The 15826-nt window shown below is 44.0% G+C and overlaps 1 protein-coding gene across 4 annotated transcripts; it reads right to left on the reverse strand.

Moving 5' to 3' along the window:
- Nucleotides 1–1864: 1864 nt before the first annotated feature.
- CISD1 (CDGSH iron sulfur domain 1) lies at nucleotides 1865–15095 on the reverse strand. Of its 4 annotated transcripts, none has more exons than XM_071438588.1 (4): nucleotides 9928–10152; nucleotides 9011–9216; nucleotides 4581–4698; nucleotides 1865–2712 (listed from the first exon to the last, which is right to left on the reverse strand). In XM_071438588.1, the coding sequence occupies exons 1-3, from the start codon at nucleotides 9998–10000 to the stop codon at nucleotides 4609–4611; spliced, it is 369 nt and encodes a 122-aa protein (XP_071294689.1). In that variant the 5' UTR covers nucleotides 10001–10152; the 3' UTR covers nucleotides 1865–2712; nucleotides 4581–4608. The 4 variants fall into 4 exon arrangements, with proteins under 4 accessions (XP_071294689.1, XP_071294688.1, XP_071294690.1 ...); XM_071438587.1 differs by having other exon boundaries at nucleotides 1865–2709; nucleotides 9928–10151; XM_071438589.1 differs by lacking the exons at nucleotides 1865–2712; nucleotides 9928–10152 and adding an exon at nucleotides 14942–15095 and having other exon boundaries at nucleotides 2762–4698.
- Nucleotides 15096–15826: the final 731 nt, after the last annotated feature.

Here is a 15826-nt window from a genome sequence, read left to right on the forward strand (position 1 = left end):
CTGGCAGTACAACTTCTGGACTCAAAGTCCAGAAGGCTCTGGGCATGAAACGCTGTTTAGTTGCTAACGTATTTATGCAGCACTTCCAGCTGCCTGGGCTCAGGCTGAAACCCCTTAAATCCACAGCTGTGGAGAAAGCCCCTAGACCAGTGCTGATGGAGGCACCATTGCTCGGTGTGTTGAATTGGCACGGACTGCTCTTCTGGTAGTGAGGAGGGCCACAGAAGTGGTTTCTGTGAGAAACTGCTAGAAGCATTCACCATGTCCAACAGAGCCAATCTCTGATGGCTCTGAAGATGGAAATGCTGCTGGCCCAGTTAGAGGTGGAAGTGCCTCTGTGATGACCTATTTAAAAAGAAAATCAAAACAGCACACAGAGTTTTTTTCCAGGGGTGGTGAGGCATCACCACCAGGGCTATCCCAGCGCAGTGTGCAACGTGCTGCAGCCGCTGCCATCTCAGCATGGCCTGCAGTGAGCCCTGCCTCCCTGGGCACCCCCAGCCAGCCACGCCGTGGGCACGAGGGGCACGGGTGGCAGGGGTGCAGGGATGGCAGGAGGGGTGGGTGGCAGAGGGCCAGGGGTGGCAGTGGCCTCTCTTTCCCAGCCCTGCCTGCCAAGAGGCACTGAACAGCCCCAGCGCTGGCACTGTCTGCTCAGCACCGTGGGGCCGACAGCAGAAACACAGCGAGCGATGGAACCCAGACAAGCTCAACTTCTCAGTGCTGGAGGATCTTGCAGTAATCTTTGAATTGGAACTTGTTGGCAATAGTACAGGCAAAAGTTTTTCTTCTAGTCAGAGAAGAGGGAGTGAGGACATGTAAGGGAGATAACATGGTGGCACCAAGGTCAGTGGAAAAAGGGGGAGGAGGTGCTCCAAGCACCAGAGCAGAGATTGCTCTGCAAGCCGTGGTGAGGACTGTGGTGAGCAGCTGCACCCCTGCAGCCCATGGGGGATGCAGAGATCCACTCACAGCCTGTGGGAGAAGTGGATGCCAGAGAAAGCTGTGATCTAGTGGGAGACCTGAATGGAGACAGAGGGCTCCTGCTTCCAGAGATTGAGGGCCCTTGCTTCCCAACTAAAGCAGCCTGTTCTTAGAGAACTGCACCCCATGGACCAGTGACCCACATCACAGCAGTTTTGGGAAGACTTTGCCCGTGGGATGGACTCATGCTGCAGCAGTTCTGGCAAGACTGCTGCTCATGAGATGAGAGCCACACTAGAGAAATCCACAGAGACAGTTCCAGTTCTGTCTGGAACTGTCTCCCATGGGAGCGACCCCACAGCACAGCAGAGGAAATGCTCCTCTCCCTGAGCACAAAGAAGATGATGTCCAGTGACAAACTGACCAAAACCCCCATGCCCTGTCTCCCTCCACTGTCAATGGGAAGGAGGGAGGGGCTGGGAAAAAAAAAAACCAACAGTGTTTTAAAGGCTTATTTCACTTCTCATTATCCTCCTCTGACTCTGTTAATCATAAATTTACTTTATACCTTTAAATTTCAACCTGTTTTGCCCATATTGTGTTTTTTCCCAGTCCTCATCTCAACTCATGAGCCTTTCATTCATTTTTTTTCCCTCTCCTCTGCCCAGTTGAGAGCAAGAGAGGGTGAGTGAATGGCTTTTGTGGATGCCTGGCATTTGGCCAGGGTCAAACCACAACACGTGGCCTCTGTTTCCATCCAGTGGAGAGCACAGCTGCAGTGCTGGCTGCTGGCTCCACTGCTCCCTCAGCCTGCAGACTGAGTGCTCCAATGAAACCTGCAGGAAATACCTGTAACTGACAACCTCTCTCCCTCAAAGATCCTGACTGCAGAAGCACTCAAATACCTGACATTCACACTATTTCAATGAGTCACACTCAATTACTCAAGAATCAGTACTTTAATTGCCTGACCTTCCCAACAAACACTTGCAAGCTGAAAATAATGAGAAGCAAAAATAGTTTTAACTCTGCAGCAGGGATTTTTCTCTGCTTTAATTTTTGAAGGATTTCTATTAGGATTTTCAATCTGAGGTCAAAATTGCACATTTGAATCATGTGGTTCAATTTATGGTTAAAACTGGTAGAAATGTAACCAATGCACTTCATACTCTGGAGATTATTTGAAGAAAGCACTAAAGAACACGACTGAGGAAAACACTGGAACAGTCAAGCACTCTGGCCATTAGAATGTAGTGCCTATTATGGTACCTTAGTACCTGTTATGGTACTAAGAGAAAAAATGAAGTGTTCTCTGTGATGCTCATTGAGACTGCTTGGTTAAGTTTGTTTCCTCAAATCCAAGACTCTCTTCTCATCATCACATTTGAACAGCTTGCATAAATAAGGTACAGTACAGGAATTGTATGTGCCTCTAATTAAGATCTGAACACTCAAACCAACATTCAGAAATGCAACACTTCTCCAAAACAAAAGTCACCAGGATGTAAATCAACAGAGACTGTGCTTCTCAGGCATAAAAACTTCCCACAGGGCCCACTTCCCTGACGCCCAAACTCCCGGAAATATTTTATTGGCAAACTCCACCAAATAGTTTTATGACTCAGGAGACTTATCTGAAACCTCAGGACTTCATTTCTCAGACCATTAACACTGAATTTCTATTCCTTCAGGAGCAGCCAGGCTTTGATGTTGACAGGAAAGGGAGTCTCAGAAGGAAAATCCACTCCACACACAGGTTCATGACTACAGCAGCACTGTACAGCTCTACTGAAAGAAAGAGCATAGCCATGAGAACACAGACTTTACAACCTTGAGATTAAGATGAGCTCAAATGTGTATTTGACAAAAATACAGAAATATCCACTGTCATATTCTAATAATACAGAAGTTACTTTGCTTTGGATAAAATGTATTTGATAATTTAAGGTTAAAACAACTTTCCATATCTATTAGTAATCAGCAAAGTAAAAAATATCAAGTCTTTACACTGAGACAGAAAAGACAAACTAACACATTTGGCTGCAACTTCTTTCAGGTCAAGAGGTCTCTTGGACAGTAGTGCTCTTACTCTGACACTCCACCTTTCTCTACCTGTGCCACCTTCTTTACATTCTGGGCTTCTGCCCAAATCCAGACCAGTTGGCCAAGACCTCAGCCTCTGAAAGCCTCACAGAGAAACTATGCAGAACATCTTCAGTTTTAACGAGTTGTACCAACCACCCCTAAAAAAATGAAACAAACAGAACTCTCCTGCCCTGATCATCTGAAGAATCCTTAAGGGTTCAGGCTAAAATGTCAGCTTCCTAACAAGGCCTTTGATGTAGCCCTGAGGTAGTTTCTGTCCGAGGACATTCAGAGCTCAATCTTATGCAGGCCACAGTTACACTCATGGGCTGGGTTTAGTACAAAACTGCCCCCTGCTGCCCCACTCTTTGGGTTTTGCTTTGTACTTACATGCATGTTAACAAATCAAAGCTATTTAAGGAAACCAATGTGACAGGCACTGATGCAACCATGCCAAACAAGACAAGTGCCATGGGTAAGGACGGTAAGAGCTCCCTCTGTCTCATCCTTCCCTCCCTTCTTGTTTCTATCTGTTTTCAAAGCCTTTCCTCATCCATGCCAGGTTTTTTGGTAAAATCAGCTGAACCACATTAGCAGCCCAGGGAGGCAGGAGTTAAGACACATAGAGCCTAAGGCCACATATTAAGAAAGGTATGCCTCCTCCCTTCTCAGTGGGAAAAGCTTTCCAGAACCAGCCAGTGCAATGGTGAAGCAGATGGTGATGTCAGGTGGGGGTTTTAGTTTTTATTTTAGCTTCTGGAATTAATCAGCAGAGCCACCCCACAGAAGCATCCTGTGTCTGGGGAAGTTGGCTTCACTGAAAGAATGCAAGTGAAACTAAGGCTTTCTCTAACAGCAACCCTGCCACCCCCCCACCCATCACTCTTGGAGCACTTGGTGTCATTTCATTCATCTATTAAGAAATCTCTAGAGACTATTTCCCTAATCCTACTCTAAATACAGGTCTGCAGTTTGGATAGTGTTTTCTTGATACCAAATTGAAGTAGGGTCCAGTTTCAATGCTGCTGTAAATCCAAGGTAAAGTTGCCCTCTAGCCCCATCTTTCAGCCTTTTCTGTTCTCTGTTCATAGCTAGCAAGTGGAATTTGTTCTTTTACAGAAGCCATAGAGCACTGTAGTGTAATAGGACAAATGTGACACCTGCAGAAAATGCAGCACAATCAGAGATTATGATGGCACTGTGATTTCTTCCCTGCCACTGCCTTTTACATGGATATCTATCTACCTCTGAACCTCTCCAGGATTTTATCATCTATCTTTTGATACACATGTATTGGAAAATAATTTAATACCTATTTCCTGATGAAGTACATTCTGTGCCTCATTTTAGTTTCACACTAGTGAGAGGGTACACACATTTTACAGGACAAAAAATTTAAACAATGACTACTTAGTAAATTATGCATTGTAGTGATTGAAAGACAACAAGTACCAGAGAAAATATACATGCTGAAGCCTGATGTATATACTAAATGGGAAGTCTTCAGTGATATGACAAAGAATTTGTGGATTTTCCCCCCCAATTACAAGAGAACAGAGGATTTGTCAGACATTGATTCTGTAGCTTCTAGTGTCCACTCTACGCTTCCTTCCTCTTGATGATCAGAGGCCCAACGTTGTCACCAGTTTCCTCGTTGTGCTTTGTGTGAGAGCCATCACACAGTGGGAACTGAAAAAACAAAAAATAAACACATCTAAAGTACATCCAGAGTTAGAACTGAGAACCTAGGCTGAGGTTTATTAGGCATCTTCTCATTAAATCCACTGAAACCACAGACCACAACTTTTATGCCAGCATCTCAGGTCTCCCTGAGTTTTGGCTGAATGCTGCTTTATCCTTATTAGTGCAGAGCAGACAAGAGGCTTGCTCTGAAACAGCAGCCACCAAACTCCACCCTTTGGTGTTCCTGCCTCAGGTGAGCAGGAGAAAACTACAGCCTGAACAGACCTTCAGCTGTGACCTACCTGGAGTATCTTACTCTCAACCTTGCCCTAAGCTTCCTCAGTGCTGTCCTTAAGAGACACATCAGTTGAAAGTAAATTGAAGAAATATTTGTTCCATTAGAAAACCCCAAACAAACCCCACCCTAGAACAGGCTGGTCAGAGCAAGAATTACAGGGACTCCTTGAGCCAGCTCTAACTGCCCAGCTCCCAGAGAAGTGATAACTACTGCTCCTGGGAAGCTCTTATCACATGAAGAGCTGTAAGACATTCTGTGAGGCAGTACGAGCAAGGCTGGATCCCATCACTTCTCAAGGATGCATTTTCAGGGCTACACCCCCTCTGCACAGGAAACTCTGGAGATGATCACAGAAATCACACACTGGTATTTTGTTCAGTTACAATTTTGTTTGCTTAGAAGTAATGGGGCTGAAAGTTGGGCATTACTCAGTTTTTGCCTCTGCAACAGTTCCATTCTCCTGCAGTACCATCACAGTCAGTACTCAACGTTCCACTGAGCTCCATGTTCCTGCTTCAGTCACAGCCTTTGAAAAACATGAATACCCTACCACCCATGCTTCATTAGAATAAAAGATTTCCAAGTACTGCAAAAAACCAATACAATGAAACAATACACAGAGCTTTAAAAATAACACCACCTTGTCTGTAGGATAGTACTGGGAGGGAAGGAGAGAGATGAGGGGTAGGGGTTTCTTCTGGCTTTTCACAGTAATGAAATGTCAAAACCTAGGCTAAAAATGGCATGCAATATTTCTGAATAAAGAAACCTTGAATTCAGAGAATGCTCATGTAAGCTGATTCATGGAGAAATCTTCCCATCCCATCAGTCATTTGTGACTCAATGAAAAAGTAGTGACAGACACTTGACAAAATCTCAGCCAACAGGAATGTAAGTTACTGGGACATTGAGCAGCTTTCAACAGATGTTCCTGGGCCAGTTGTTTTCCCATTTAACCCCACAATCCACTGGTATTCACAGATGCAATGGCACAGCTTCCATCAGACATGAACATCTCACAAGCTCCAAGGAGGCAGCCCAAAGTCCAGCTACAACATCATCACTTCCAAGTTTTCAAGCAACAAAAATGGTGGGACTGCTAGGTTCAGAGAGCATGGAGCCATCTTTAACAGCTACCAACAGTGCCTGCTCTGCACTCATTCTGCTGGTCAGCTGCTCTCACAACTCTGGCTCCCAGGGGCTGTGACACTGCACTTGAACTTCTCAGGGACAAACACCAACCAAACATCTTTGGCAGAGCACTCACTTGGTCTCCTCAAAGACCAGACTCTGCAGAGAAGGATATTGGGCCTGACACAATGTGTTCATCCCTGATGAAAAATAAAGCAGGCTAGCAGCAATAGTGGTCACAGCTCACACCCCAGGGGAATTGTACAGTGATCTGGACAGCTCAGCTGATTGCCCTTGACACTGAACATGTGTGGATTCTCTGTCACTATTTCTGCTGATAGTCTGCAGCAGTATTCCTCAGCCCACAACCTGGGGACTAATACTTCTCTGGAAGACACAGAAGCTGCATGTCATTGTAAAAAGACAGCAAATGTCCCACTCCCCCAGCTCAAACCTAAAAATGAAGACAAGTAAGAAAACAAGTGTTCTAACTTTAATTACAACTTAAAAGACAAAACTCTTGTCTCTATATTGGTTAGTTTGAGCACTAGGTTTGTTCACTAAACTGGACAACTATGAAGTGCCTGCAGAGCACAAAACTGACTAGAAAAGGGTCATTTAAAGAACCACCCATTTATTATTAACAGATAATTACATGCCAAGACAAACTTATTTCAATATACCATGTTTGGTTTTTAAAAACACATACATTACACAAAGACTTTGGCCAGCACAAAAGCATTTTAAATATACTTTTTCAGAAAAGAAACCTAAACAAAAACAACTGCTCTTTTTTCAAGAGTTACTCTAAAATACTCTGGTGTAGTTACTCTAAAATACTCTGGTGTAGTCCAACTGCTTTGTTATTCCATGTAGAGGAGGAGCACCCTGTGGGGTCAGCTCTAAGTGCATGCACACCATCAGTGCAACAGAAACATCCTGTGGCTCCTAATGCTCCTGCTTCTACCAACAGCCCCATGCCACAGGTGAGCCTGAATCTCAGCAGAAGTGCAGAGAGTAACACAAAAGGACATTTCTTGTAGCCTTCAGATGCACCTTTAACAAAAACATGACAGGTACCTAATGCATTTGAAGTAACTGTAATTTCCTGCATTGAAAGCACACACATTCCACATTCTGACACATAGAATTAAAAATTTAAACAGTTTGAGAACTGTGAAAGCCAGATAAGGCTAGCTGACAACTTCCAACTATGACAAGCAAGTAAGAATGGTGTACTTTATTACTGTTTCACAATAACAAATATGAGAAGCACACAAACCCTATTAAAGGTTATGCAACCCATGCTGCAAGGTCAGCCCATGAAGGCAAGAGAAAGGCAACAAAACTGGAAACCACAGGCTTTGAGGTGGAACATGTTGACTAAAATACTGACCATGAAACAGCAGTAAAAGGAAATAAATACCTTCCAAAATTTCCACTCACCTCCTAAATGCCTTTACAAGACCTTTCAGATCAGAATTCTAAGAATGCACTCATTATATCCTCATCTACTTTGTTTCTAACTCAGTAGGGCAATATGTTCCTGAACTGTCAATATCCCTTAAACATATGCCAAAACATACTTCTTAAGGTTCTTCTTTCACACCAAAAGAAGGGTAACATCAAACAATAGCAAACAATTGGCAGGAGCTGCCATGCAGCCAGCAGAATCAGACACTATCTTCCATTTCTGTTTACAAGACTGAATAGGAAGCAGAAAGCACAAACACCAGGGTTCAAGTAGGGCTTTTTCAGTTCAGACTCCAGAAAGAATAAAGAAGACAAGGCCACATCCACAAAACTATTTCAGCATCAAATAATAATGCTGTTTAATCCTTAGCAGTTACACTGTAAAACACAATTCAGGTACAAATGTGTAAGCTCCTGAGTTACCTGCAAGGTAATGAAGTCAGATCTGACAAGAGCAAGAACCTAAAGTTACAGCATCTGGAAATTGCTGAGTTTGGCCTGATGAGACCCATGTCTAAGGCTTGAGAAGTTGAGTATTCATCTCCTTGGAGGAGAGAGAGCTAAATTCCAAGGCAGTTGTCTGGCTCTGAAGGTCTGCATTATTTCAGACTCCACACACTGGCACCTCCTAAAAAAGCTTTTAAATGTGCACCAGTGGTAGATGGACAGGATTAACCATGCAATCTGCTTTCTCTCATTACAGATCCCAGAACTACCTTTATAGATAAAGTATATACATCTCAGGTGTCACACACCCCTGAGATCAGATTGAAATCTGAGGTACTGTTATTGAGAGGCTCAGTTATCACTAGGTTAAGGCAATTGAAGCAACCCAACTTCAAATGCAAGCAAGCTGCACCAATATTTAGGCCAGCTTGCTTTTAATTGCTCAAAAATAGAAGCTCAAAATTGCTCAAAAATAGAAGCTTAAAGCATGCCACTGTGATTTCACTGGCATACACCATGTACTACTAGCAAGTACTTTCTGACTAAGCTTCCAACTTTCTCCAAAAAGAGGTGTTAAGGATCCTCACAGACTCTGTTTCCTGAGCTCCTACTGCCAACAGGCCAAAGGTTTTGGATAAGCCTCAGTATGAGCAAGGTAGCACACAAAATGGTATCTCTCACTCATGATCATGCTCCAGACAGTTGCTCTCTTTTCAAGATACCTTCTTCAGAGCTACAGAAACATTTTGTCCACTATTAGCACTGATCTGCAGGCTTTACTCTGAGCATCAGAACAAATGTGCATCATTCTATAGATTGGACTATTGCTGCATCTCTGTGCAGAACTGTTTAGATGAATAGAGGTTAGTTTGCTCTAAATAAAGCAGTTTTAAAATAGTTTTGCTGAAAATTTAATAATTTATGAACAATCAACATGAACAACACTGGACCCATTCCCTCTTCTCTTACCTTCTTAGACCTCCAACAACGACAGTACACAGCCTTGTCTCCCAGATCTTCCATATCAAAGGCATGGACTACCTTGGGGTTATCCTTCTGGATATGGGGATTCACCATTGCTTTGGAGGATTTGTCTTTACAAAGAAGTGTTTTGTAAGCTAGATATCCAAGAGCAGCTGCTCCAGCAGCTATGGAGACTGCAGCAACCCATTCAGCTAGAATAAAAGAAGAAAAAACAAGAGACTGTCAGGTTTTGACCCCAACATTCTATTAAAACTACTCAGCAGTAAATGTTTTCATACTTGCAGCAACACCTCTTTACTTTCCAACAGATCTTTTTATTCTGTAGTAGGAATTCTCTACCTTAAAAGAGTATTTTCCTTTGACAGTCACCAAGTCAAGCTCTTTTCTATTGATCAGAGTTCTACTTCACCCAAATCCTTTCTACACAAGGGTGAGAATTAACCTGGCAGAGTTTTCATGGTTTGGTTTTGTTTTTAACTTTTCTACTTAGCAAACCCTGATATTACCATCAGTAGTACATTATTTCAAAGTTCAGCATATTAAACTAGGTGTAGCAGCAAAAACCTGTGTTTGTTTCAGTTGCAAGAAAGACACTAAAGAACAGTCACTGCTAACAACCCAAAACTAGGTTTCAACCCCAAAAAGGCATGGGCACTGAGTAGCTTTTAATAAAATCCATCTTGTAACTAAAAAAACTAAAACCAGTTGTTTGGCAATGGGGAAATTATTAAATATACTACCACCTGTAACAAAAGCCATCTTAGATTAAATCCCTACTGCAGTATAGAAGAAAGAACAAGGATCCAAAAAGATTCTATTTAAGAATCATAGCACATGTTTATTTTAACTAGATTAAATCCTGAATCTCTGCAAGACAACTTTCATTTAAAAAATCCTCTTACCACAACTCATCATCCTCACATTTTCTCCCTTTATCGGGCAAATTTTTGCAGTCTGTCTTAGCACAATGTCCATTCCTGCAAGAGGTTTTCCTACTTTTTTGTGGCTCTACTGTTTTCTCTCTGCTTCATGAAAATAAGCTGGACTTTGGCTCAAAGGTTCAGGTTGCAGCACCAGGTCCGGTTGTTTCCTCTCAGAGTAACAAGTGGCTGCTCTTTCTTTGCTTTCTATCCAGCACTCCTACATAGGCATGTACTGCAAGTTCTGTTTACAGACAAATAAACAGGAATTTCACTTTTAGCACATTTGCAGAACTTCATAAAATTAGAACTGTCTCCTGTCCTTCTATGTTTTAATTGGATTTGTAAGATGCCAAGTTAGATGGCACCTGTGGAGCAAGAGACATCACTATGTTCATGTCTAGGAAGAAACAAAAACCTTTATTAGTTCTTGCTACTTTCCATGATCTGACTTGCTGTATTTCCACTGAGAGCTTGGACTAAAAGCATCAAAGTTTTCTGTCCCTGTCCCACAGACTTTCCTAAAATCCATATCAAGCTCTTTGCTCAGCTAACACTGATAGGCATCAAACTGGTCCAAAGGTGCCTGGCTGCAGCAGTATGTGGAATTAGACAGGTCTGTGCAGTGTCTGCAGCCCTGTCAGATCTGAGAAGGCAGGCACTCTTTCAGAGTCTTACTAAAGGAGCAAAAGATGCAGAGATCCTTCAGAGTTCACTTTCTTAGTAAATGACACAGAACAGACCAACATACACTGAGACCTCATCTGCTAATGAATGACAAACCCTTCCTGTAACAGTAAGGTGACATTAAGATACAGAAAATCATCTTTAACATGCAAGAATTTAGGACAGGCATGTTTCCCTGCCCCCCAACTCCTTAAAACAATAAAAGCCCCAGAGACTATGTTGTGAATGCTGTGTTTTATATCCATCCAGTGAGTTCTCACCCTTTATTCCCCAGAGTAATGCATTAACTTTGATAAAGTGAGGAAATTAAAATTTAAAAAGAATTCTATGAAAATCTGCTTTAATATAGCACAACAGCCCAAATGAATCAAGAGGACAACTACAGTTTAAATCCAAGACAGCAGCTCTCCCAAGCAAAATCACTGCAGCAGCCCTGTCCTGGGGTGTGGCTGGGAGGGGCTCAGCAAACCCAGGGACCTGCTGGCTGTGACAGCTTGGAGGTGACCCCAAGGAAATGCCCAGTGCAGCTCCAACAGCAAAAGCAGATCTAGGGCTGCTCATTGTGTGGCTTTCAGGGAAGCAGCAACTGCAAGGACTGCCCAAGCTGCTCCCAGTGCACTGCCCATGCTCCAAACCTGCACCTACGTTTTCAGTTAGTGACAAGGGCACAGGGAGACCACAGACCTTGTGAAATCCAAGGGGAAAGAGTGACTTTAATGAAGACCACAGGTGGCTCCTGTAACTGAAGCACCCTTTAAGGTACTGCACCTTAAGGAAGCTGATCTTTACTTGTACCTATGCAAAAGTCCAAGAAAACTGAGCAAACAAGAAGAGGAAAAAACTGTTAATATTCCTGTGACTCACTGCAAGCAAGAGAAGTCTGTACTAAAATTCAGCAGCACATTGACAAGAGCTGCTCTGCACATCTGCAGCCAGCCCAGATCCCTCTGACACCCCTGGGGCCATCCCCCATAACTGTGCACATCAGCTCCAGCCCAGCAGGCAGAGATCACAAAGCAAACTCTCATCTCTGCCTCTTCTGCCAAGGGCCACAGTCATCCTTCACACACACAGGTAAGGTGCACACACATCAATAGCTTACACAAGCTTAGGAATAGCTTGTATATTGTATATTCAATATTGATGTATATTGAATATACATCAATAGCTTAGATGGATACACATCAACAGCCTCAGGTATTTTTTCTTATAGTAGGGGAATGTTCTTATAGTAGAGGAATTTCTACTGTATTGCCTTTTTTCAGGTAGTGGCTTCACTGGAGCCACTTCGCTTTTCCCCTTTTGGGATGGAAAATTATATCAACCAATAATGTGTTAAATCAAAACATTTAAAGCAGTCTTATTCTTTAAATTCCAGAATTGCCTTAATAAATATAATGAAAATTTAGAAGAAATATTTTAATTTATTCAATAGACTCTCTGATAAATCATCCTCCAGGGTTTCAGAGGCACTAAGTTTTGTCTTGTTTCACACACAGATCTGGAAAAGCTGTACCACCCACTTAATCTTTCTAACTAAGTTAACTATAAAATGCTGACCATAAAATGGAAGAAACACTTTTATTTTTAAATACTCTGAACTGTTTCAAAAGACCTCTGGTGCCAATTCAACAGTTTGCTGCCAAACTCCTAAGGTCATGCATGAGGCATCTGTTAACAGAGTGACACTGATGTGGAGTGTCAAGGGGTTTTTATTTCTTCTTAAAATAAAAAGCAATAGGAACAACTTTTGAGTTTTTATTAAAGAACTCCCAATTCTGGTATAATACCAAATCACAGTGTTATAAGGCAAGACAAAACAGGTCTGTGTAACAAGGCAGAAAAAATTGGTTTTGTGTTTTAAGCACTAAGCAATGGAAAAAATTTCAGCTACAACTCCAGAAAAATTAAAACAGAAAGGAGAGAAGAGACAGCAAGAGAGATGGAAAGAAGGAAACAAATTCAAAGAATGGAGCCCCAGGAGACAGGCAGTGCACAGAAGTAAACAAAAAAATCAGAGACAAGAATGGCAGTAGGACACTGACAGGGATTTACTCTCTTCTGTATTCTTTGGACATATCCTGATGAAAGAGATTTTGATCAAAGTTTCTCCTCTCTTCTTTCTCTAAGCATCTAGAACATTGCTCTGGATGTTTCCAGATCTACACTACAGAGGGAGTTTTTGAATCTGCTGGAGAGCTCTGAGGCACTTCATGCACAGGAAAACACAGATTTACCAACTGCACTGAGAAATGGACTAAGAAAGTGAAGTGGTCTTGCCTCCACCACCATCCTTCTTAAGAACCCAGATCAATTTACATTCTAGCAGCTATCAGCAATATGGGGGAGAGCTACACCCTGACAAAGTTAGTCCAAGACTACCCTAAGAGGCAACAGTCAGGTAACCTGTGCTGCTTAGAAAATATTTATGTTATTCAAAAGTCACAGAGTAATAACACCTGACATGAAAAACTGTATTTTATGTCTCCAGAAGTGCTTGTAACTTTCAAGCACTTTTGTCCTCATTTTGTTGCCAGTGAAGAGACTATTATTGTGCAAGAGTTGTTCATGACAGTCCAGTAGTGCCACTGCCCACAATAAAAGCCAATGATGGAGAAACACATGATACTCACTTACTGAAGAGTCATCCAAGATAACTGGATACACAAAAAGCCTAACAGTAAAAGTCAAGCAGTCAAAGCCAACAAAGGCATTTCTACCACTCCACAGCATCCACAAAAATTGAGATTATAACTGGCACGTTTAATTTAACTGAAAATGTACGGTAAAGAGGCCACCTGAGGGAAAAAGATTGCTGGATTTCACCAATAAGCAGTAAAAAGCACGTCACCATGATCAGATCCGTGGTTGGTGTGGGGTGACACCTGCAAACAACCACACCTCTCAGACCAAAAGCATTAGTTGTGCTACTCACTGCTTTTCAAAGGGCACACATGCACAGAAGCAATGAACTCCCCTAACTGATACCACGAATTAAATCTCACAAAAATACAGTCAGTTTCTGGGGTCTAGTTTTCAGTGGAGAATAAATGATTTTCAATACTCATTAGCCTGAGACACATGCCAGCTGGAGGAAAAACTGTAACCTGCCAGTCACAAGGCAGTGGTCAAGTTTAATCTCTTCAGAAATCACAAAAACCTAATGCTGTCTCCTCCCAAACAGAGCACCCTCCAGACTAGTGCCATCAGCTGCTCCTTTGTTAGATAATGAGGATATTTTCAGTTTGTTCAGGTGCATATTCTTCTCCCATCTCCACAAAGATTTACTGTTTAATTCCCAGTGTCTAGGAACTGTTCTAATTCTTGCAAGATTATAAATGACATCAAGCTGCCGTTGGGAACACAACCTGGATGCAAGTCATTACCAAGTGATCCTCAGTGATTTGATTATTTTAATAAGCATAGCCTTCCACCGCTATAGCCCATTTTAGACTAATGTCTTTGCCACCATCCTCTGTATCAGCAGCTTCCACCCTCCCCCACGCCTCAAAAAAAAAAAAAACAAAAAAAACCCAAACCATCTGCCCGCTAAATCAAGGACATAAACCATGAGCAGCTTTGCAAGTGGAAACCAGTCATGCACGTAAAGCTCATTTTTTAGGGAAAATTAGGTGATTAATCTTTCTAGTCTATTCTATCCTCCACCCAGCCCAACTATTTCATCCTGTCCGGTTGTGCAACAGCATTTAAAACACACAACGCTACCTCAGGCGCGGTTCAGGTCAATCATTACACAGCGCAAATGTCACCGTTACCTCTACTGCTCAGTAGCGGGCACTGAGAGCCAGACAAAACCTCTGACATTTACAGGTTTTCACGAAATTTTCACTCAAACAGGTGGAAAGACAAAAATAAACAGCGGTGTTTGAAACGGGCTGTCCTCATTACAGATAAACCCCGGCTGGCGGCCGAGCCCGCTGCGAGGGCCGGAGCACCCGTACGGGCCCGGCGCGGAGCTCGGCGGCTCCGGGCCCTCACACGGCAGTGGGGTGGGACTGCGGGACCCCTCAGGCCGAGCCAGCACAGCGCGTTCCCCCCTCGCTGACCGCAGCAGGGGTTTGACTGACGAGCGGATCCCACGGCCGCTTCCAGACACGCCGCATCCCGCGGGCCCGGCGGCGGGCAGCCCGCCATCTTGTCCCGGGGGTCCGACGGGGTACGGGGCGCCAGGCGCAGCCGCCCCCCGAGCGGCGCCCCCCGTCCCGTCCTGCCCGGCCGCGGTCCTGGGCCCCCGGCCCTGCCCCGCCCCTCCGCTCAGCTCACACCTCCAGCTCCCAGCCAGCCATACCCCGCACGGCGCAGTTCTGTCCCGGCCCCATCGCTCCTGCTGCCGCTCCGCACCGCGCACGCGCCACTGCCCAAGATGGCCGCGGGGCCGCCCCTTAAAGGCCGCCCGGCAGGACGGGGGGCCGGGGCTCGGGTGGAGGTGACGGGATGTGCGGGACAGGGGGAGGGAGGAGCGGACCAGCGGTGTCACTAGCCTCACGCCAGGCACAGGGCTCTCAGGGAGGCCTCTGCAGCTGTAAAATGGGTGTTGGGCACTGTCTCTTCTTGCTTCTGTTTGTGGTGCTGTCAGTGCCCAACAGCTCTGCTTAGGGCAGATCGCTGTATGAGCCCTCTCCTGTGTAGTTGTGGAAAGATGAAGCTGAAAAGTGATATCCACTGAGTGACAGCCGCCTCAAACCTCATAAACTTGGGTATTGATCTGAGAATTACTATACAATAAAAAAGTACTATGGAAGTTCTATACCTGATTAAAGACTCATTACTCTGGGAGCTCGTTTATGGTTGGACCTGATGTGTGCTTATGTACAAAATACTTCCATGGGTGAGGGGTTGGGTGTTAATGTCTCTGAAATGCATCTTAATGTCTCTACCAACTTCAAGCAGCAGGTTTGTTACAGAGCCCAGACAGTCTGACTCTGGAACAGACAAATGGGCCCCTGAGTTTCTGAACTTTTGGGGAAAATTACATATACGAGGGGACAATATGTGCTAGGCGGTTCGGGAAGGCTGTACCTTCCTAGTACCTCAGCCCATGGGGAAAGGAAGAGGGCAAGGTGCAGCTGGGAGTTCGGGGTAAAAGAGCCTGTGTCCTCCAAACCTTGAGACAGAAAACCCTGCGGGTGTGTGCCCAGTGAACTCTGCGTGATTTTTCCGCACTAACTCGATC

The sequence above is a fragment of the Agelaius tricolor genome, unplaced genomic scaffold, assembly GCF_023055355.1.
Source record: "Agelaius tricolor isolate 1412-34295 unplaced genomic scaffold, bAgeTri1.0.p SCAF_13, whole genome shotgun sequence".
Lineage (NCBI taxonomy): Eukaryota > Metazoa > Chordata > Aves > Passeriformes > Icteridae > Agelaius > Agelaius tricolor.